This window comes from Branchiostoma lanceolatum, chromosome 3, assembly GCF_035083965.1.
Source record: "Branchiostoma lanceolatum isolate klBraLanc5 chromosome 3, klBraLanc5.hap2, whole genome shotgun sequence".
Lineage (NCBI taxonomy): Eukaryota > Metazoa > Chordata > Leptocardii > Amphioxiformes > Branchiostomatidae > Branchiostoma > Branchiostoma lanceolatum.
In genome coordinates, this window is record NC_089724.1 from 18,307,521 (window position 1) to 18,329,000 (window position 21,480).

Sequence of the window (21,480 nt, forward strand, 5' to 3'; positions counted from 1 at the left end):
CGCAGCGAGGTCGCTGCCCAAGTGGAATGGAGGTGTAAAGACACGTGAAGAGCAATGTCCAGGTGCCAGCATCTTAAAGAATACTGGGTTCTACAAAGTACCCGTAAGACCAAAGGATCACCCATACCGTGGGTCATAACCGAAGCCGTAGAGGTTCACCACGTCGCACAGTTGAATAGCCAGGAAGACTGTCATAGCCCCCGTGGTTGGTCGCCATGATAATGACGTGTTCATGTAGTTTGCAAAGACGTAACGGATAAAGTCAGGATGTGTGATCTTCATAGTCGTGCGATTGAGGTTATTGTTGAGTTTTCTTTTGCACCTAGAGATGTGAAGATGCACAGTAAGTATTTTATTCATTTCATTTAAGAAACTCACACCAACTACGTTTCTTTCCTTTCTTTTGTCTCGTTTCGCTTCTAAAAGAAAATCAAAAGACAAATGACTGATATTTAATGAGTTCCTAACCCGACCAACCAACATGGTGTGAAACTCTTAGCGTGCTGTTGATTCTGTACATGGCTAAGAACTATCTCTCATTTATTTGTAACTTCATACAAATCAACTCGTCTTATGAATTTCTTTATTTTTCAACACTAACAATTGCTCTTAACTTACATTTTGCTTAGACAAATCAATATGTTAACATATCAATAACTTACAAGGGGCCACACCCTGGAAGAGTCCGGTTGTGCAACCATCTGGTGATAAATGCCAAGTCTGTTGTCTTGAAGGGAATGTAGATATGCAGTGCATGCTGCAAGTAGGAAAGACTTAACGTTTTCCCCATTTCAAAACTCAATGTGAGGAAATTAATCAGAACGTGTACGTAGTAGTAACCGGTGTTTTTTTTTTTCATAGCGTTAAACCACTTCAAGGCACGACACACCGGTTCGCAGAACTACATTAACTACAAGTAAAATAATACCTAACTGTTCGATCCACTCACACAAGGATGGATCCTTATTCTTATCGATAAGTGTGGTGGGTTCTTTAACGTGCTAAAGGTGTGGGCCTTCACCCCATCCGAGAAAAATCCCTACCAGAAGATTGGTAACGTTACTAGTGCTTCTAAAGGACACACAATTGGCGCCGGTTACTTGGGGATTCTAGCCCAGGACCTTTTAGCAGCATCGGCGGCGTCTAATAGGTATGGACATAGGTGTGGAACTCACCGAGCTGCCAATCATCTCGTTCGTATGATGTGACTCCGGGTAGGAGATGTAGAAGGACATCTTTTTACCGACGTCCATAGTAAATGGCTCCTGCATGAGAGCATGGTTCAGTCTGGAAAAAAGGGTGTCTATGTGACATCATCTGTTTCTGCTTTGATGTTCCTGTGCATAGATTCAGATGCGGCACCAAACGTAACGTATCTATTTCTCTTCATATAACCCCGTTTTTGTATGCCTGTGAAGTCTGTGTATGCCTGTAAAGTCTTTTTTAAATGACCCCCCCCAAAAAAAAGGTTTTCGGGTGTATATTTCTGTTGGAAATGAAAATTTGAAATGGATGAAATGTAGCTAACGTAACCTTACAAATTATCATCCAATTTATTGAAAACGTATCTATCTTCAAACCGCGCGGACAGAGCCAAATGTTTAATTCATGGGAAGAAATATCAGCTCTTCTAAAAAGAAAATGCATAGTCTGTAAGTTTTTCTCCGCCTGTTTAAAGCCGCGCGAGCATGTACTGTAGCCTGAGTACCAGCCTTTTTAGCTTCAGTCCGCTATCCAAGCTCCGCTGCCGGCCAAAGTAGCGGACGGAAGCTAAAAAGGCTGGTACTCAGGCTATGTATACTGAGGTCTATGATGAAGAATTGTGCGAGGGTTACCCATTATCGTTCACTTCAGTCTTTCTCCTTGTAGCTCTATACTTGAAGATCATAGACCAGAAAAAATGCATATTAACTGTCCAAAGTAGTCTACAGACAAATGATAACAATTAAAGTCACTATGTTTGTCCTGCCGCTTGCTTGAAACGATGAAAGAAAACAATGTTGTGCGGTGAATTTCACCGACATGCGCGGCACGTGGCGTTCATGTGATAAACGCATGGCCATTATGTTCTGCCGTGCACAAATGTACAACCGATGCGGGGGTCGCCATGTTGTATCAAAACTTCCTAAAACTTGTTATCGTTTTCATTATGGAACACAGCATTACAGCCGAATTATAAAATTACCTCGATAACTCCATGTATGCGGATAAGCTCTACGAAATGTACTTCATCCCTTCTTGAGTTACCCTCTTTAAAGTCACCATTAAAGTCTTCTGAAATTAAAAGTTAACATCAATGATTTCTCTGTAGGTTAAGACCTAATCATATACTAAGTATCATTACCATATACTAAGTATCATTACGATCTACACACACACACACACACACACACACACACACACACACACACACACACACACACACACACACACACACACACACACACACACACTCACACACACTTACTCACACTTCTTCTCCGTTGATGTTTACCTGAAGACGTAGTCGTGCGCGTCTATCTCTTCTCCCTTCGCGGACCCGTTCAGGACACCCCCTGTCCCCACCACTGCACATCGAACGCACGGCTTCCTCTGCTTGTCGCCATGGAAACCGAACACATCCGGGTTGTCCAACATGCCGATCAGACGCTCCGTTGCTGAACAGGAATTATAGTTCTTGTGTTGGTGACTATATCAATGATTAGAATATTCAGACTACACTTTGCCATAGAAAGCAATGCGCTTCTTCAATTTTCACAAGGCCTTGCCATATAAGTTCAGTATATCATGAAAAAATACCAAGGGCCTTTTATGACAACTATCAAATTAAGGTTGAAACATTTCAACCTGTTTTCCCGCTCGCGATATGTTAAACATCTGATGTTCTTTCTGTCAATGACATGTTACATTTTGATCAGTTGATATCAGGATAACTGTAGGTGAACCGCACTTTCCTTCTCAAAGGAAGTTCTAAATCGAACCTTTTCTGTCGCTGGGCTTGTATCCAAAAGGCAGAGTGAAATATGCGGTGAGATGGGATTTCCAGTAAGAATCCTCCAGGTCCTCGCGGTCCAGGAAAAGTTTGATGTCTTCCACAAATCGTCTCTGAAACCACGCGGACGAGTTGACTTTCCAACGGAGACTGACGGGACAAGCCTGTCGGAGGGATGGTTTGAAATTTGTCTGTGTGACATTTTGTCTCAAGCTTTGATCAATGAAAGGTAGGAAAGATGACCATTTCACTGCGTTATAAAGCCCCGGTTACACAGCCGACCATGGCCTACCGACCTTACCCCAACCATGATTGGAAGTGTGTTGGGAGCAAGGTCGACTAGTTGTGCTTGGCTAGTTGTCGGGGTCATGGTCGGCTATGGGTACCCGCGGCTTAACCGGTCGTGCGTGGTCCCTTTGTACTAACACTGCAATCTATCAGTTAAAATTCAGTCAATGAACTTATTCCAAGAAACAAATTTTCTTACGACATGTTGTTAGTTGCCATTACCCTTAGTGATGCACTATCTGCAAAAGAATGTCCAATTGTGCGCTCACCGATTTTATGTGGTGTCGGTCTCTGGTGTAAGGCATGTCTTGAAGTTGAGTCTTTTGCAAATGAGGTGGAACCAAGTTCTTTAAGATGTTTCCCGGCAACTTTACTGATATATTCCCAAATCTTTCTTCCTCGGTTTCGGAGATTCTATCCAAGAACTGCTGTACAGAAAATGGCACAAGTTTCATTTTTGTAAAATTTGTTTCGGTCGTTGTTTTTGCTCTGGTGATCATTATTCGCATAGTCAATGGTAGGCGCCTACCCAACATTACCAGATATTTGTGTCTTGATTTCATTTTTTTTATCACCTTGTCTAAGAATGAGTCATCAGGGCATGTTCGGAGAAGTTGACAAGTGGACATGGAATACTGGTGTGGGGAGCGTCATGACAGAGCTAGATTAGAGGAAAAACTGGTAAGATGATATCTTGAAAGGATGACTGATAAACTTCTAGTGAGGGATAGTTTCACTCCCAGAAAGTCACTACACTATTTTTTTTACTCATTCTCACAGCTGGTTAACAAGACGAGAATGGGTAGAGTGGGGGTGGGTGGTTTTGTGGATCAAAACAGGTACTAAACTACATGAAAGTATTCTCTCACCTGGGGCTGCGACATCAGGGATGTGTACGTACTGATCTTTGTAATTTGTATGTTAGGCTACACCAAGTAATTTTTATGGATGACGTCCGCGCGCGCATTGATTTTGGTCTGTTCCAAGAAAAAAACACAAGCAATTGCGCTTCCTGTAACTATGACCAAAGAGTTCCTTTTTGATTTAATATGTTTCTGCAGGCCTGCAAAATCAATGGGATATGGAAAAAAACAGGACAGGACAACAACTGCTGTTCAACTTCAACTGATTTATTCAAATTATTGCTTTTTTTCATGATGGATCAAAGAATTGTTAGTTGTTACACTGTGTTCTCTCATTCAATTTGCGTCCTAACATGTGTCGTCGACTATTATATTTCAAATCTAGGCATCTTGTTTTTTTCGGCCCTTCTTGTTTTTTTTCGCGCTCTCGCATTAGATGTAGGGTCTCCAAAGGACGTCATCCATAAAAATTACTTGGTGCAGCCTTAATATTAAGGCCGGGTAAAATTTTGCTACAAAGATAACTGCAGTTACAGCCTGTTGACAAACTGCACTGTCTCTTCCAAAACATACCCGGACAAGGTACGTCATATATGATATGCGTAAATATATCAAACTGCCCACCTGCTTTTCTCTATTCAGGTTGTCCAGGTAGTTGGGAACTGACACGGCTTCCATATTGTGTTTCGCTGAGATGTCTGTGAGTTTCTTTGATCTAGCGTAGAGCAACAATCCACTCGTTTCTCTGAGAGAAAAGTCAAGGAGCTCGAGATTCCAAACATTAACAGATATTCTGCATTTGTATTTTGGTTTATCTGTATATTTACGACTCTCTCTTTGCCATCGACATCGAGGACTAAAATGTGTGGCTCTTAGAATTTATGGCTCAAGCGCAAGGGTTTGGTGGGGCTGCTATTCTGGCAATGCATATAGTACACAGGTTAAAGAAAACATCAGTCTTTATTTTCCCAACAACCTCTGCTTCACCTGCAGTTACCAGGATGTTAGATAGCCAATGCCGTATTTGTCAACAGTCATGTATAGCATACTATAGACAGGAAAAGTTAAAGCTATATGATTATCTTATTAAGTTGGTCGTAACTGTATCCTACCAATTGTTGCTATCTACATGTGATAGGAGCACGGGTGATATTACATCTTCCACTCCAGTAATTGCTGGGTTGATGTACGTATGACCAAGAAATTTAAGTCTTACCCTGGCCTCCTCTCCCCCCCCCCCCTCTTTCCCTTGGTAATCTTGGCTGCTGATAGATGCTTAGTGAGAGCAGTACATATCTTTGTATTTGTCTCTCTCCGGACAAGTAGACTAGAAGCCTTAGCAATCTTACCTTCCTAGCTCAGTCGCCTTTGTCAGAACCACCCTGAACCAGTCACCGTACACCTGCAAAAGGAACATGAAACACGCTAATCCCAGTAACTGTAGAAAGAGCGCTTGTAAACTGCACCACGGCAGATTTTTACGAGACATTGCAAACTATACTCTTCTAATGAAGTCACAAACTATCACATGGCTCGGGGACACATTTGGTACGTGCCGTGTGGGTACGTAGATGTTTAGGGATGTTGACGACAGACCAGGATATGCGTGACCTTATCACGTATGATCCAGTATGTTTCATCCTACTCTCCAAGCAGAGGTTTGATGGGAAAATTGTTCCCTTATGATTTTCTGTCAGCTGTCCACTGTCCATTGAGAAACTTGTGTTTTCATGTCAAGAGTTCTCCCTTTGGAAAGCAGTGCTCTGATTGATGCAGAATACCAACTTCTCTGTAGCACCTGAGTTATGATTACATACATACCATCGGCCAACAATGGCTGGGTTTACACACGCGTTTTCCGGTCGGAGTCGTAAACAAGTCGCGTTGTGTGTGTGTAAATCCACGGAGTCGACTCCGAGTCATATGAAAATCAGTGAAGGCACTTGGCGCAAATTTGTTACATGCCATGAAATAATCTTTCGGCATCTGTTAAAATTTTGTGTACCTGTGGTGTGGTCATAAATCAAATCGAGACGATAGTGCGGTCGTCACACTACCGGCTCAGCTGGGCGTTCCAAGTCACTTCGCGGCCCCGTGTGTAAACAGAACGCTACCGAGTCGACTCTGGCAAATATCAGTGATGAAGATATTGGCTAGGTTTACACACGCTTTTTCGGAGTCGAGTCAGCCGGAGTCGACTCAAAACTTTTCCGGAGTGGACTTGAGTAAGCTCGAGAGGTGGGGGGCCAAGTCACGTTTGTCGTGTGTGTAAATCCACGGAGTCTGCTCTGAATTGACCCCAGTGTGAGTTAGGCGACGCTCACGGACCACACGATAATTAGAGAAGCAATTTCACGTCATTTTAGTGCCATTTTGGTAGCATCAGAAAGCAGTGATTTATATGTTTTTGTCATTTTCAACTGTATTCTTTTGTTTCATGTTTCTGTATTGTATCTTTTGTTTATCTGAATAAAGTTTAAAATAGATAATTTAAAAAAAAAACTTTCCTTACTAATTATGCAATTTTGCTCCTGACTAGCATAATTAGTATATGGTCATGTAAAGAATAACCTGAGCTATCTCCATACCAAAAATCGTGACGATCAGTCGACTCGTGTTATTGATGTCCAGAAGTCAAAACAAAACGCCCACTGCAGTTCCAAACAAGCCGATGGGGGCAAAACGTACACGGCTTACTTTCAGCGACATCAGCTATCTACCACGCAAAATAATGACCGCAGCACTTGCAGAAAATCTGACCTCAACCTTAGAAGCTTCGCTGCAGTACCTTAATTAAGTACCCACTAAAAGCCCATTATCGAACTTGACCTTGACTGCGAACCCTACTCATCCGCTAAATATTATTCAGAACCATCCACAGCTTCTCGAGCTATGCTGTCCACATACAAACATACATACACAGCCCGCTGCAGTACCGACGGAAAATGCCAGGTAAACCATTTTTGAACTTGACCTTTGTTTCTACAACCACTACTCACCTACCATGGCGTCATAGACGACGGAGGATTCTGATTGGTCTACGTCATCTGGCTATATGATATAAATAGTATCTAGTTTCTGTCAGCTGTACTAGAATGACAACTCTGTCAAATCTGATGTAGGAAGAGTGGCCTCGATTCCTTCCTTGATAGGGCTGCACGTCTAAAGCTGTTTCCTTATGTCCCTCGCGTGGACTTATATGGTATTTCGCTTTTTCTGATCGATCTGACATATTATTCTTATGTGGCCAAGCTTGATCGGTATGCCCGATAATTGGCGATCAGAAATTCAGAGAAAATCAGCCCAGAAAAGCTATAGAAAACCGCCAGCCACCCAGAAGGTCTGCGTACACAGTAACTTCCTTATGCAATAAAAGCTCTTAAGAAAAGAATCTGAAAGAGTGATCATACCTGACTGAAGAAAGGCAACCCCCTGTTCAGTCGTGTGTCTATAAACGTATCCGGAACTTTGCTTCGTTTTGCAAATGCATAATTTAGGATCCAATGTAATCATGGTATTCTGCTAAAAGAAAAGACTTTCACACATACAACATATGTTCAATGGTAGAGACGACCACCATTTGAAATAGATTATGCTTATTTCAGCCATATTGTATTTGTATCATCAATAGGACACGATGAAAAGAGAAATCTACAAAAACTCAAAACATTTCATAGGGGTATGACGTCTCCGAACTGTGGTTTTGTTATGCTGAAACAGTCCAAGCATTTGCAGTAATTGGCTGTTTTTTTTATAGTTTTTGGTACAACGGGCTGGTAGTGCTATATTGCTTGAGGAAAAGTCCTGTCACACATAGATGACCACTTCCGAGTAAAGCAGTGCACCATGGGAAGGTCCGAAATGTGTGAGAGGGGCTTACGAAGTGAGCATAAAGTGATCGAATAGGCAAGATAGCAATCAGTCATGATCAACCAATCTATACCAGGATGTGACACGTACGCAGGGGACCAAAAACCTCTCTCCCAATGAGCCCAACGGGACGACAAGTATGAGACAAGAGCATCCAGAAGGAAATCGTGAACGCCACAGGTACGTGACTTTTTTTGTCTATAGTTGGTTTTCAATTTCATGTTAAAACAGGTTGTATGGATCACATGGGCGTTAGCGTGCCGTTGCTTATTGTTTAGACATTCCGCTAATCAGTCGGGGGTTCGATCCGGCCTACACATCGATGTGCTACATACACATCTATGTCGTTTGTAGTCCCGTAGCTGAGCATCTCCAAGAGTGTGTAGCGTAGCATGATAGTAGCGATGGACCTACATCAGAGTAAACACTTATACAGCAAATCCGAGAGGGATGGCACATCCATGTCGAAAAGAGTAGGCGTGAACCAAACCTACCAATCCGGTCTACATGGAGAATGAGGGATGTTCGCGAACAGCCTCGGTGAACATCCTGTGGCCGCGTGTCTTATTGATGTTGTAATTGTTACTTTCCTATTGAAAAGAGATAATTCAGTCTTATTCACAATACATGAAAAGCCCTGTCACATTCATAATTCGATAACCAGCGACGGGAATTTTCTCTGCGACGATAGCGCAGGTTTAGTCGTAGGTTTGAGAGAGGTGAGCGCATAAACAAATAAAAATGAGAAGCGCTACTGCTACTGACGTGCAGGGTAAAGACAAAAATACAAGTGAAGAAGGTAGATGAGACGATCAAAATGAGCACATTAAACAAACAATTTGAGCTATTTTTGGGTAGCAATGATGTTTCTCATTGATGACAGAGAAATACGCGAAGCGACGTGTTGTGTATATGTTAATGTTAATGTAAATCTTAAATTCGGAGATAAAATCTTTCATGTTTAGCTAGCTGTTAAGACAAATTAAGAAGATTTTTATTCAAACGGAGACCTGTGCGTAGTTGCAGGGGCAAATGCCGGAATCTTTATTTTATGTCAGTGTTTATCCAGGATATGACATTCGGGACGCTGTCCTTCCAGCCAGTTGCTATAGACGCATGTAAACATGATAGATTTACAAGTGTGCAGTTTCAATTTACCTCTATTGTTTTTATCTTAAGCTTGTCAAGAGGGTCTTTAACAAGTTTTGAAGAGTGCTGATAAAACATTAGAATCAATTATTTGATACTTTACAGTGTGAAAGCTTAAGTAATGCGTTCTTCTCAAATTTGCAGGTATTTAAGTGGAACGACAGCGCCTAAACGTGTGCCGTGACGGATCGTGTTGTCTGGTACACGTAATCACTCACTCAAGCAATAGATCTAGTTTTGAAAGGACAAGGCAGTGTCAAAATGTAGTAAGGATGACTTTTAGGCGACCAACTGCTAGGTTTCTATTTCTGTCCTTTCTGATACTGAGTACTGTAGTCACCTACATGTGGATCAGCTACATCGGACACGAACTATCATTACAAGAGAGAGTCATCGGTGCATTGGCAGCACGTAACCAAGTGGAAAAAGGTACTTGACGTGTATTTGCTTTCTGTTCGTTTTTATGTCATTCACATAAACTAAAACTATGCCCTCTTAAACTGTTTACCATTTTCCTAATCATTGTAAGATTATAGGTTACTGTAAGAGCACCCTTAGGCCGCCACATTGAAACAAACACGGTACTTACGATGCCATGCCTGGATATCTGCAGTGTGTATACCTCGGAGATTGGCGATGATGTCCTAGTAGATTCTCTATAACATTCACCGTCTTGTTTTATGTGGGGTACCCGGCGGAATCCGGAAAAAGAATGCCTTCCGTGATGACAAAAACAAGGGACAAGTTGTTTCTGAGAGATGAAAATTAGACTTACCCATTTTCAACTGATCAGCTCCAGTCTTTGTCAAGGAATGAGCAACCCACTGCTTTCTTTCTAATAATCTGTGAACCAAAGTATAGACCGTCCTGTCAGTTTCACTTTCTAGGTTAACGTTGCAACGTTGATGCTCCAGTTTTAGTTGCCTCCACCAGGCCTTCCTACGGAGGTATGAAACGTAGAATTCGGTAAAAAAGGGGAATAATTTGCCAATAGAGTCGGTCCACGGTAAAGTTGATATTTCCCCCGCGGAGCCTGTGAATGAAACCCTCCGGTGGCCAAACTTCCCTGGCAAATATTCTCTACATAGCCGGCGTGGTTAGTCTGGTATAGATTACAGTTATCGTTCTAGCATGACATTTTCCTTGGATCCGAGAAGCCACGAAGTGAATTGGTGTGGTGGCCTTAATGCCTTTTCTTGCAACAGTCTAATCCATTGACAACATTTACGGAAATATTGACCTTGGGAATATATGTTATACGTGTAACTTTACATTTATTTCTCCAGAAAATGCGGAGAGCTTAGCGGAAGCGGAGAAGGAACAGTCCCGCAGACTTGCCACGTTTAAGGCATACTGTGAAAAAAACAATTCGATGGTACGTACGCCTTACGATGGTTTGCTCTTTGTACAACCATAGGCGGTAGACCATCGAGTTTTTGTTGAAATCGGCGTTACTTTGTAAACACTCTATGAACTGGTTGGTGAATGATGAATCGTATACCACGCTCTAAAATACACACGGTATGACTGTCTTGTCACAACGACGGATTTCCGTGATATTCAGAATTCAGGTAGCTTACAATATAGACAGAAATGTACAGTGGATATGCAAATTATGCAAATAAGAACTTGATTTGGATAATTAATTCTTGCGTAATCAAAAATTTCATGGAGGTATGAGGTCTCAGAACTCTTGTTTAGTTCTGTTTCTCTGGAGAAAAGTAGTAAAAACTTATATTTTTAAACGTTAAATCGCGGTCACTTTCTATCACTTCCAAAGTGCCAAAATTGTCAATCTGAAAACATCTTTTGAAAGCTGACACCTTCCAGCATCTCACTGGCGAGTTTGTTTTGTCAGATTAAGTCGTTAAGGCATTTTTAAGCGATTTGTCGGGTCATGGCTGATTCGAGTTTCAAAGCGATCGATCTACTGGTCGGGGTGTCAAAATAGCATTGTTTTAAACACGGCATTACCGGAGATTTAACCAACTAACCGAGCAGATATGAACCTTTTGAACGAGTTTGTATTGTCGGGGACCGGCCCAATAGCTTGGTGGGTAGTGTACCCGTCTTGCATATTCTTTTTATGAATCAACAAAAGAATGTACAGGATATGACCTTGCATTGGGAAGGTCGCGGGCCGACTCATACCGATGACTTAGAAAATGGTAACGGCCGTTACATACTGCTTCTTGCCTAGAACTCAGCACGTATGAGCAAAAGTATATCAATAAAAACACACCACTACCAGTGGACTAGCCCCCTACGGTATTCTCCAAGCAGAGGTTTATTTCGATCGGGGGGCTAGGACTGTCCGGTTTAACGCGGCATCCTTTCAAGGAAGGGAAGGGACTGCAGCGTTAAAAATTCCGGCCACTACTAGCCGCCCCGATCGAAACCTCTGATTGGAGAATACTGAACCCTACGGTAGTTGGAACCGGAGATGGGCACCCCCCCCCCTTGTACACCGAATGGTGTGGGAAGAATTGCAACTTTTAACTAACATTGTCAGGGCCGTTTGGGATGAAACATGATCCAGTCCACCAGAGGTCTTCTTTCTATTTTTTTCAGGTGGATCCATCGCAAGCACGCCTTGACGACCATCTATTCGTTTTTGAAAATATCAAAACGGTCTACTGCTATGTCCCAAAGTGTGCGTGCAAAACAATGAAACTGTTACTTTACAATCTAGAGCACAATAAAACTGCTCGTTTGATGGGTGTTAATAAATCTCAATTCTTAGTGAACAAAAGTAACTATTCGGCAAACGACCATCATAGTGGTTGGATCCATGGGCAACATTTTAAAAAACTAACTCACTACAGCAAAGAAGAAGCAAGTACGCGCCTCGCGACCTACAAGAAGATCATCGTTGTCCGCGACCCGTTAGAGAGGTGAGGATAAATACACTCGCCAAGAAGGTTTTGGTAGCGTTTGAGTATGTGTTTGTATGTATTACATATGTGGCGGAACAGCATAACTCAAGAAGCTATGGATGGATTGTCTTAATATTTAGTATGTGGGTAGGTCTTGTTGAGACCTGGAAATGATAAAATTGCTGGCCCCCTAGCGACTTGCAACGGTACTGCAGAGGAACTTCCGGTTTTGATATCTCGTGTTCTGGACATGCTATGGTCGGGACTTTTGATTGGTACGTAGCTCTTTGGGCAGAGAGTAAGTGGTGTATGTTTGGACCCCCCAGCAAACTGCAGGAGCAGGTTTTGTTTCAGACTTTGAAATAGTTTAACTCAAGAAGGGATGGCCATGATTTTGTTATGCAGATACCTTGAATGAGGATTTACAGAATTAGATACTTATTATGCAAATCAATACCTAATTTGCATTATTAACGAGGAAAGTTTATACGTCCGCTGCAGTTCATGATAGGCCATTTGACGTATGTAATTGAGAGAGAAATATCAATAGATATAAATTATGAAAATGAAGACCTAATTGGCATAATCAAAGAGAAAACGAGAAAACACTATAATAACATAGTGGTAAATGACAAGAATTTCAGACTTATGGCGTTTGAATGTGACGTGAAGTTGAATATCATTGAATATAGATTATGTCAATTAGGGTCTCATTTGCATAATTGTTGAGAAAATGCTTAAGTAGCTTTTTTTGTTAAGATGAGACTGTCATAACTTGTTATTTGGGTGGAGAAAAGAACCAACTAATATAGTGTATGCACATGAGGACCTTATTTGCATAATCAATGAAAAACACTCATGATATATCTGTCGCAAAATGCAAGATCATTTGGCGAAGGTATGAGGTCCGGGAACTCTAGTTTTCCATAAACTAAGAACCACCCGTAGGAAGAGAAGCTGTTCAGCTATCTTGAATTCAGAAACAACAAGAAAAGTGTATGATATTTAGTATGTAGATAGCGTAAGTGATGATTAAAATAATCAAATGTCAATTATGCAAATCAGTATCCAAATCTCATGTTCAATGAGGAAAGTATATAGATCAGCTGCATTCCATTATATGACTCTCAAACACATGGTATATATAACTTGGAAAGAGAAAATATCGACAGATATCAATTATGCAAATATCTATATTGCATGATAAGACTCCCTAACATGTGGCACCTAGCACCCTTCAGTTGACATACTGGGGCAAATATTCCCCTGCTGGCAGGGCCTGACCCCAGGGGCCCTACTGTGGGGCTATAGTGGTCAAAACACAAAGGGATACGAAGAACCTGTATACAACTTGTAGTCGATATAGGGACAGCTTAAGTGATACTTTATATGAATTTTATAAAACCACTGCATCCCATGATAGGACTTGAAAAATGTAGCATATGTAACTGAGAAATAGAAGGACATTGATAGATAAAAATTATGCAAATGAAGACGCGGGACTCTAGTTTTGTCATGGGAAGGGTGGTTTAGTTCTTTTTTAAACCAATTGTGCAAGTTAGAGAAACATTGATGAAATATCACACACTGGTATTCGTAAACTTTCTGCAACGGGCCTTCTATTGGGTGCCTAAAGTACTGCAGCGGAGCTTCAAAGGTTGAGGTCAAATTTTCTGCAAGTGCTACGGTCATGATTTTCGTATGGTAGATAGCTCATGTCGCTGAAAGTAAGTTGTGGACGTTTGCTCTTTTTGGCGTATCTTATCAAGGATATTCTCCTTTACTTAAAGCCGGTGTCAAGTGGCATCCATTGCAGATCTGCTTTCATTTTGGTGGCACTAGCACCCCTGTCATAGCTGTTCGTGCAGAACCTGGCAGCTTGGTTCTGCAACCTTTCCAGTTTATCTTTATCCTTCTTTGTGTATGGATCCCAAACTGTTGCTTTGTTGTTACATGTACGTGGTGACCATTAAGTAGAAAAAAGAACATGACAGACGAGCGAACTACAGAGGCTGATCAATAGAAATTTCCATCGACTAATAGACTAAGAAAAAAACATGTATAAGTTTTCCAATACCTAATGGCCATAATAACAAGTTTCGTTCCTCTTAGTCTCTAGCAAATTAGTAAAAAAAACCTTTGACGAGCACACCGGATATTCAGAACGTTGATGGCATCTTTGAATTCAACTGGCTCCACTATCACAATTCACTCCCCTCTAGTACAAAATGTACCAGTAAACGAGAAACTATTAGCAGTTCAGAAATAACAATATAGCCGTGCTAGGTACTAATTTCACACGAGTCGAGTGAGGAATTTGGTGCAAAGTGCCTGTTCAAAGGGCAGAATATTGGGATTGAAACCCAGTACTTATAGATTCTAACTCAACAACCCTAACCATTGTTGTATCTATCTCAGGTTGGCATCTGCGTGGCTCAACAAGTTCGTTAATATGCCAGCACATAGCGGCAATTTTGCCTGGGTCAATGATTTGAATAATCGTCTAAGAAGCTACCAAGATCGCAACCCAACAGACAAGGTATGAGACATTTCTTGATAATTAACAACATGAAAAATGAAGGTATAGTTTTTGGCGTGTCTGTCTGCGTATCTATTCTGTGTATCTGTGTGTGTTTCCGGATTTTGTAGTCAGCATAAATTAAGAACCTTTGGATGGATTACGATGATATTTGATATGTGGGGAGGTCTTGGAAAGACAAAGTTCATGGTCGATTTTGGGCCACCTGGTATGTCACCTTGGTACTGCAGCAGAACGTGTTGTTTTTGTATCTTTTGTTCTGGACGTGCTATGTTTTTTTGGTGGTAGATAGCTTGTGATGTATATAAGAAGTGGTGTAGGTTTGGGCCCCATAGCAGCTTGCTTTGGAACTGCTGGGGCGTTTTTGTAACAAATCAGTCAAGGAGGATAAAGGAACGACGGATTTCAATGGTATTCAGGCAGCTATACAGATATGTACACTATGAAATACAAATCAGGACAAATATGAATAATTAACGAGGAAAGGCTTTATTTGCAGTGTTCTCCATAACTTGCAATTGCATGACTTTGCCGGCACTATTTAGCGGCCGTGTTTGTTGGCTGGGGAAAACCTTTCCTCGCTCGTCGATAATGGGTCATTTCCAGTAGGTGAAATTGAATCTTTGTAGCGAAAAGGATGTGAGGCTGGAGTCTCTTTGCATTATAAAACAGCGATCAGACGCCCTTGCATTCCTTGGAAATTTAGAGACCGCCGGACACCGAGAAACTTCGCTGCAGGGATGGACCTCAAAATGGCCGCCCACGGAGGGCGAGGATGATGACGTCACGTGAATACGCCCTATACGCCCTGTACGCTGAAAAGCGTAGCACTTCCTGTCTATGAAAAAAGTTATGTGAAAACTTTTTTGTAATCTCCGATGACGCAAATTCAGTGAAAATGCATAAAAAACGCTGCTATTTGGATCATCAGGCATAAAAAACTGCATCACCGCTGCCGCGGACTAATAAAAAAAGGCTTCGATGTGGTGATGTGAACCAGCTTCACCACGCTTCCAAATACTACAACTAACGGGCTTCTCAGGAGATTGATAAAAGTCTCTGCACAGCCAAAACGATCACCAAGCAATATTGGGCAGAAATCAGGGTGAGGACCACGGACTTCCGGCAGATTACTGCGCCCTAACCCGAACCCTGGTCAGATTTAAACTCCGACCCGGAGCCATGTGTAAGTTAGTTGAATGTTTACATCACTATGTATAGAATATGTAAATTTACAAGTCATTTGCATAATTTATGATAAAGTGTAAACATGATATTCTGCCAGAAGAAAGGACTTTCACACATATATGTATTTTGGTAGAGAAGACTATCACCTGAAATGAATTATGCTTATTACAGTCATATTTCATTTATTTTTTGTATCATCAATGAAACAATATAAAACAAAAAATCTACAAAGGCTCAAAACATTCCACGGAGGTCTGCGAACTCTTGTTATCATCATATTCCAGTAATGATACTCAAACATTAGTTTAATGTACTAGATAACGTTTGGAGCTCTTTGTTACATCACGCTACATCTAGCCACACGATTTTGACGATCAGTTTTAAGAAAGAAATGTGCTTGAAGGTTCACTTCTGTTTGTAGGATTAAACTGTAATTTCCAACACAATCAGAAAATGAAACATCACCGTCTTTTGTCAAAGAATGAGTAATCCACCACTTCATTGACATCACTTTATGAAAATAGGACACATGACTCGGTGAGTAGTGGATCATAGGTTGCAGAAATCTTATGGCGTTTATTTAGGGATAGATGTAATACCCTGGTGTCTATGACTTCTTTTGCTCCGTCTAATTCTAACATACGAAAATGCATTTAATGTATTCTAGGTAAGCGAAGTGAAGAAAGAACGGGCATTTGACGCTACACAACCAGTGCCGTTCCGAAAGTTCATTTTTGCCGTTTCGAAGCATCTAACGGAAAATGAGCACTGGCTATCATTCAACAGGCTATGCCTACCATGCCAGGTACTTTGTCACTCACTCACTCACTCACTCACTCACTCACTCACTCACTCACTCACTCACTCACTCACTCACTCACTCACTCATGTACTCAGTAACTGTCTCTCTCTCACACGTTCGCTCTCTCGCTCACTCACTCACTGTCTCAGTCACTCAGTCACTCAGCCACTTAGCCACTCACTCACTCACTCACTCACTCACACTCACACTCACTCGTGTACTCAGTAACTGTCTCTCTCACACACACACACACACACGCTCGATCACTCACTCACTCACCCATTCATTCATGTATTCACTCACTCACTCACTCACTCACTCACTCACTCACACACACACGAATATCAAGTTAAGGAAAAGCCAAGAAAAGTCATGCTTCTTGTGTATGTGAATTCTAATACAGATTTCCCCCCACAAGGTTGACTACGACTTCATAGCCCACACGGACACACTAGCTTCAGATGTTCGACTCTTTCTAAAGAAGAACAACATGACAGCGAATGAAGACATTCTCCCTGAGCAGCTACCCAGAGACGCTAATGAAGACAACGTTTTCAGCGACATCTACAGTCAAGTCCCGATAGAAGAAATACTCTCTCTCCGCGAGACCTTCCAAGAGGACTTTAACATGTTCGGATACTCTTTTGAACAAGATTTGGCAAAGATACTTACAGGAAAGGCAATGGGGTAGTCTCAAAGCTTCTTCGCCTTGGAATTGCACTCCTTAATTTAGCAACCACGACAACGAAGACGGGCAAACGATGAAAGTGTTTCATCAACATCTTTTGGCAAGTCCCGATAGAAGTAATACTGTCAATCCGGAAAACCTAGAAAGACGATTTGACAAAAATACTCGTAGAAAAGGCACAGGGGTAGTTTAGTATGTTGACCTTGATCTTAAAACGGCTCAGATAAGTCTCATTTGGTTGATTTTCTGTAATCATTTTCAGAACTTGATTTTATGTAAAGACAGAGACACTGTCTGTCTGTTTGTACTACATTGTTTTCAATTGTTCCTTTATCTTTACTTCGCAAGTCAATTGGAAGGCAAAGCTATTTTATAGCTATTCTTTATACTTATGTAAACACTAGTTTGATTTTACATTGAATGATCTATGTTGGTAGAAGTTATCATAAAAAGGGATTATCCACGCAAAATCATTAAAGAAACTTGTTAATAGTAATTGTTAACGTTATCACACTTGCATTCTCAGTTTTGGAGAGGCCAACGAAAGACAACAAGGTTCTGACCTCCCCTGTCCGCTTTTCATTGCTATCACGTGCGAATGAACAATATGCAAAAATAAGAATATATATACAATTTAAGTAGTGATGATTTGTGTCAAGTGGAATGCTTGCCTATGTGTGAAAACGATCTATCTGTTCCCGCCTGTCATCACAAAATTGCCGATAATATGTCATCTAAAAGTATTGAATTATGCATATGGCGGACGCCATGAACTCCATAGGAAATTAAAGTGAGATGCTTTTCAGAAGTGAATGCCCTGCCCTATTGGACTACCGGCAACCGTGTCAGTGATGACGAGTTTAATCTTTAAGGAAACTAATAGTATAAGTGATATGTTACTTTCGAAATGTTGAATTACCCATATACATGTCCATGCGCGTAGGTTAATTCCTTTGTTTGCATGTTTAGTTGTAGAAGACCTCACAAAAGGTCTTTATAAATGAAGGGCAACAAAGGGGAGAAGAAGAATAGTAGGAAGATGTCGTTATCATACCTGCATACACAGCTGTACGTGGGATATCAACCAGGTGAAGGACACCGATTTGCTAAATCTAGACAGAGACAGCTGATTTGACAAATGTTTTATCACATCATGATACTAGTATATCTCGTCTATTCTTTTCGTCTCTTTTTTTTCTTCAAATTTTCGAATTCTATTGCAGTTTATCCCACTTACATGTATTAGATTCAGTTAAGTACTAGTATGTGAAGCTGTAGCATCTGTTACTATTAAGCCGCGTAACTTGCTAGTACTACGGGCAGTTGACCTATCTAAACATTTACGTGACCAGTTAAGTGTTGCATAGAGTTTGTTGAAGGACCTGCATGGCCTATGCTACTGTGTGAGAGTCACTGTTACTATAGTATGATAACCTTCTAATTGGCTGATAATGCAGATCTTTGGCCCGTAAATTGAAGGAAATCCGTGATGGAGGAATTTGAATTTTATACAAAATATCCCCGCAAAATGTCAAAAAACACTTCCACACAGCAAATGGACTTTTGCATGATCATCACCTCAGTCCGAAGTTGAATTTTTAAGAAATCTCACCTTTAAGAAGACTCTCTTCCAGCACCCCATCCACATGTAAAATAGATCCATGCAAAAACACTGAAAAAGGTCACCCCTATATAAGGATGGACGCTTCCAGTGGAAACTCGAGGTAAAATGGGCCAGTCCAAAAATACTTCCACTCAAAAAAGTACCTTTCGTGTAATCCACCAAATACTTAATTGAACTTTGAAAATGAGACGCCCCCATGTTTGAATGGACTCAAGGGTATACATTTTTGGTTGCGAAATCACGTATAAGTTGTTTCAAAAATCATTTTAAAGGGATCTATGCCAAACATTTGAATGAGTGTCTGAGTACATTTAGGTTTAATGAAGTGACGTAGGCACTGAGGATATATACTCTTGTCGAGAAAAGCAATTCTGAAATAACAAGAGTTCCGCGACCTCATATCTCCATGAACAATTCTATTTATGCAAATGACATACACATCTATATAATATATGCTTAATCATAAACACCTTTATCTTACTTACACATGTTGCAATATTGACAGTCCTACAATTTTCCAATTTGATGAATTCCTGTGTTTTTGCATTAATTATGCAAATGAGGAATTTATTTGCATAACTGGTACCTGTTGATGCTCAACTTTCCATAAACTACATATGTTACATGTATTTGAGTCTTATAATGGAAAACACTGCAAATATAGATTTTCCTCATTAGCTATGCAAATTAAGTCCCAATTAGCATAATTTGCACTTCATTATGTAAATCTCTGTCTAAGCTACCTGCATACTAAATATCACGGATATCCGTCGTTCCTTTGTTCAGTTATTCTCCTTAGAAGGTTTTCAGGATGACGCCCCTGCAGTTCCAGAGCAAGCTGCTAGGGGGCCCAAACCTACACTACTTTTTCATTACGTCACAAGCTATCTGCCACCCAAAAATCAAGACCACAGCACGTCCAGGTCAAAAGATACAAAAATTGAAGTTCTGCTGCAGTACCAAGGTCACATACCAGGGGGCCCAAAATTGACCCTGACCTTGGGCTTCACAACACCCGCCCACATACCAAATATCATTGTAATCCATCGAGAGGTTCTTGAGTTATGCTGACTACAAGAGTCCGGAAACACAAACACACACACACACAGACACGCCAAAAACAATATCTCCATTTTTCATGGAGATAATTATAATGTATGCCGAATGTGTGAACAGAGACCAGTGCGCACATGTCCTAGCTAGGCAGTCCAATACCACATTTGGTATCAATGCTAGGGCACCTAAGCCAGAAATGCAAGGTAAATTGATTAGCCGAATTGGCCCATCTGTCCAAGCTATCTGCAAACTTCTTCTTCTTCTCGTGTCACCACTTCATCTGCAAACTGAACATCAATGACATCCGTCGGTCCTTTGAGCTATCTACCTTGAAAAAAAATAAAGACACACCCGCACACCTGCATGCCGCACAAACACACACACACACACACACACACACACACACACACACACACACACACACACACACGCGCGCGCGCGCGCGCGCGCACGCACGCACACACACACACACAAACACCAAAAAGTATGCCTCATTTTGCATATCGGTAAAACGACACAAATGGACGATAATTCTTCATCTTGCACAATTCTTCATCATAGTCCACAATATAAATTCATGCTCGCACTGCGTTGAACAGGCGGAGAATAACTTACAGTCCACGCATTAGTCTTTTTAGCAGAGCTTTCTTTTTTTGCTTTTTTTCACCCTAAATTTACATGTTTTGTATCTTTGTCCTACCTTGTCATGGGGATAAAATCAAAATAATCAACGAATGATTCATTTAGTCAATACATCGCAGCCAGAGCTGAATTACGTATCACTTGTACCTACAGGCTAGATACAGTCTTGATACATATTAGAATCTGATGCACATTAAATCTAACCTGGTCAACAATAAAGTTAATCAATAAAGTTATAAGCCACCAAAAGTTTGGTGACGATGTATAGTTAAAAGAGTGACGATGTATAGTTATAGTTTGGTGACGATGTATAGTTAAAAGAGGAATATACGCAATCTGTTTACCGTAACGTAGTCCGTAAAACCCCGGGCAGAAAATAGTACCCGCCGGGCCGGGTGGGGGGAGTGCTGTGTGCAAAGATCGTCTTAGCGGAAGGAATATACGCAGTCTGTTTACCGTAACGTAGTCCGTAAAACCCCGGGCAGAAAATAGTACCCGCCGGGCCGGGCGGGGGGAGTGCTGTGTGCAAAGATCGTCTTAGCGGAAGGAATATAGGCAGTCTGTTCACCGTAACGTAGTCCGTAAAACCCCGGGCAGAAAATAGTACCCGCCGGGTGGGGGGAGTGCTGTGTGCAAAGATCGTCTTAGCGGAAAGAATATACGCAGTCTGTTTACCTTAACGTATTCCATAAAACCCCGGGCAGAAAATAGTACCCGCCGGGCGGGGGGAGTTTTGCGTGCAAAGATCGTCTTAGCGGAAGGAATACACGCAGTGTTTTTATCGTAACATAGTCCTGTAAAACCCCGGCACAAATACGTAGCAGGGGGAATTTTGCGGAATATATACAAGCAGCCCGTTTGCCACCTCAATTCGCTCAAGAAATACGTGTCAACTCATGTGGT

The 21,480-nt window shown here is 41.3% G+C and overlaps 2 protein-coding genes across 8 annotated transcripts in view; one reads left to right on the plus strand and one right to left on the minus strand.

The window, feature by feature from the left end:
- The window catches only part of LOC136430786 (alpha-N-acetylgalactosaminide alpha-2,6-sialyltransferase 1-like), a 39,529-nt gene that overhangs the window by 1,183 nt on the left and 16,866 nt on the right, over nt 1-21,480 (minus strand). The window contains exons 2-11 of one of the 7 annotated variants that reach the window (XM_066421734.1): nt 9,938-10,005; nt 8,508-8,603; nt 5,493-5,545; nt 4,768-4,888; nt 3,550-3,708; nt 2,982-3,156; nt 2,495-2,657; nt 1,176-1,287; nt 663-757; nt 128-322 (exon numbers count right to left, since the gene is read on the minus strand). In XM_066421734.1, the coding sequence (XP_066277831.1) occupies nt 128-322; nt 663-757; nt 1,176-1,287; nt 2,495-2,657; nt 2,982-3,156; nt 3,550-3,708; nt 4,768-4,821 (953 nt within the window). In that variant the 5' untranslated portion in view covers nt 4,822-4,888; nt 5,493-5,545; nt 8,508-8,603; nt 9,938-10,005. Of the gene's footprint in view, nt 1-127; nt 323-662; nt 758-1,175; nt 1,288-2,494; nt 2,658-2,981; nt 3,157-3,549; nt 3,709-4,767; nt 4,889-5,492; nt 5,806-8,507; nt 8,604-9,937; nt 10,102-21,480 lie in introns of those variants that run through there. The other 6 variants (XM_066421735.1, XM_066421733.1, XM_066421730.1 and 3 more) reach the window with 6 other exon arrangements.
- On the plus strand, nt 8,082-17,391 carry LOC136430788 (carbohydrate sulfotransferase 12-like). Its single transcript, XM_066421737.1, has 7 exons — nt 8,082-8,193; nt 9,307-9,591; nt 10,449-10,537; nt 11,734-12,056; nt 14,457-14,577; nt 16,433-16,570; nt 16,986-17,391. Exons 2-7 carry the CDS (start codon nt 9,435-9,437, stop codon nt 17,256-17,258), a joined length of 1,101 nt encoding a protein of 366 aa, XP_066277834.1. The 5' UTR covers nt 8,082-8,193; nt 9,307-9,434; the 3' UTR covers nt 17,259-17,391.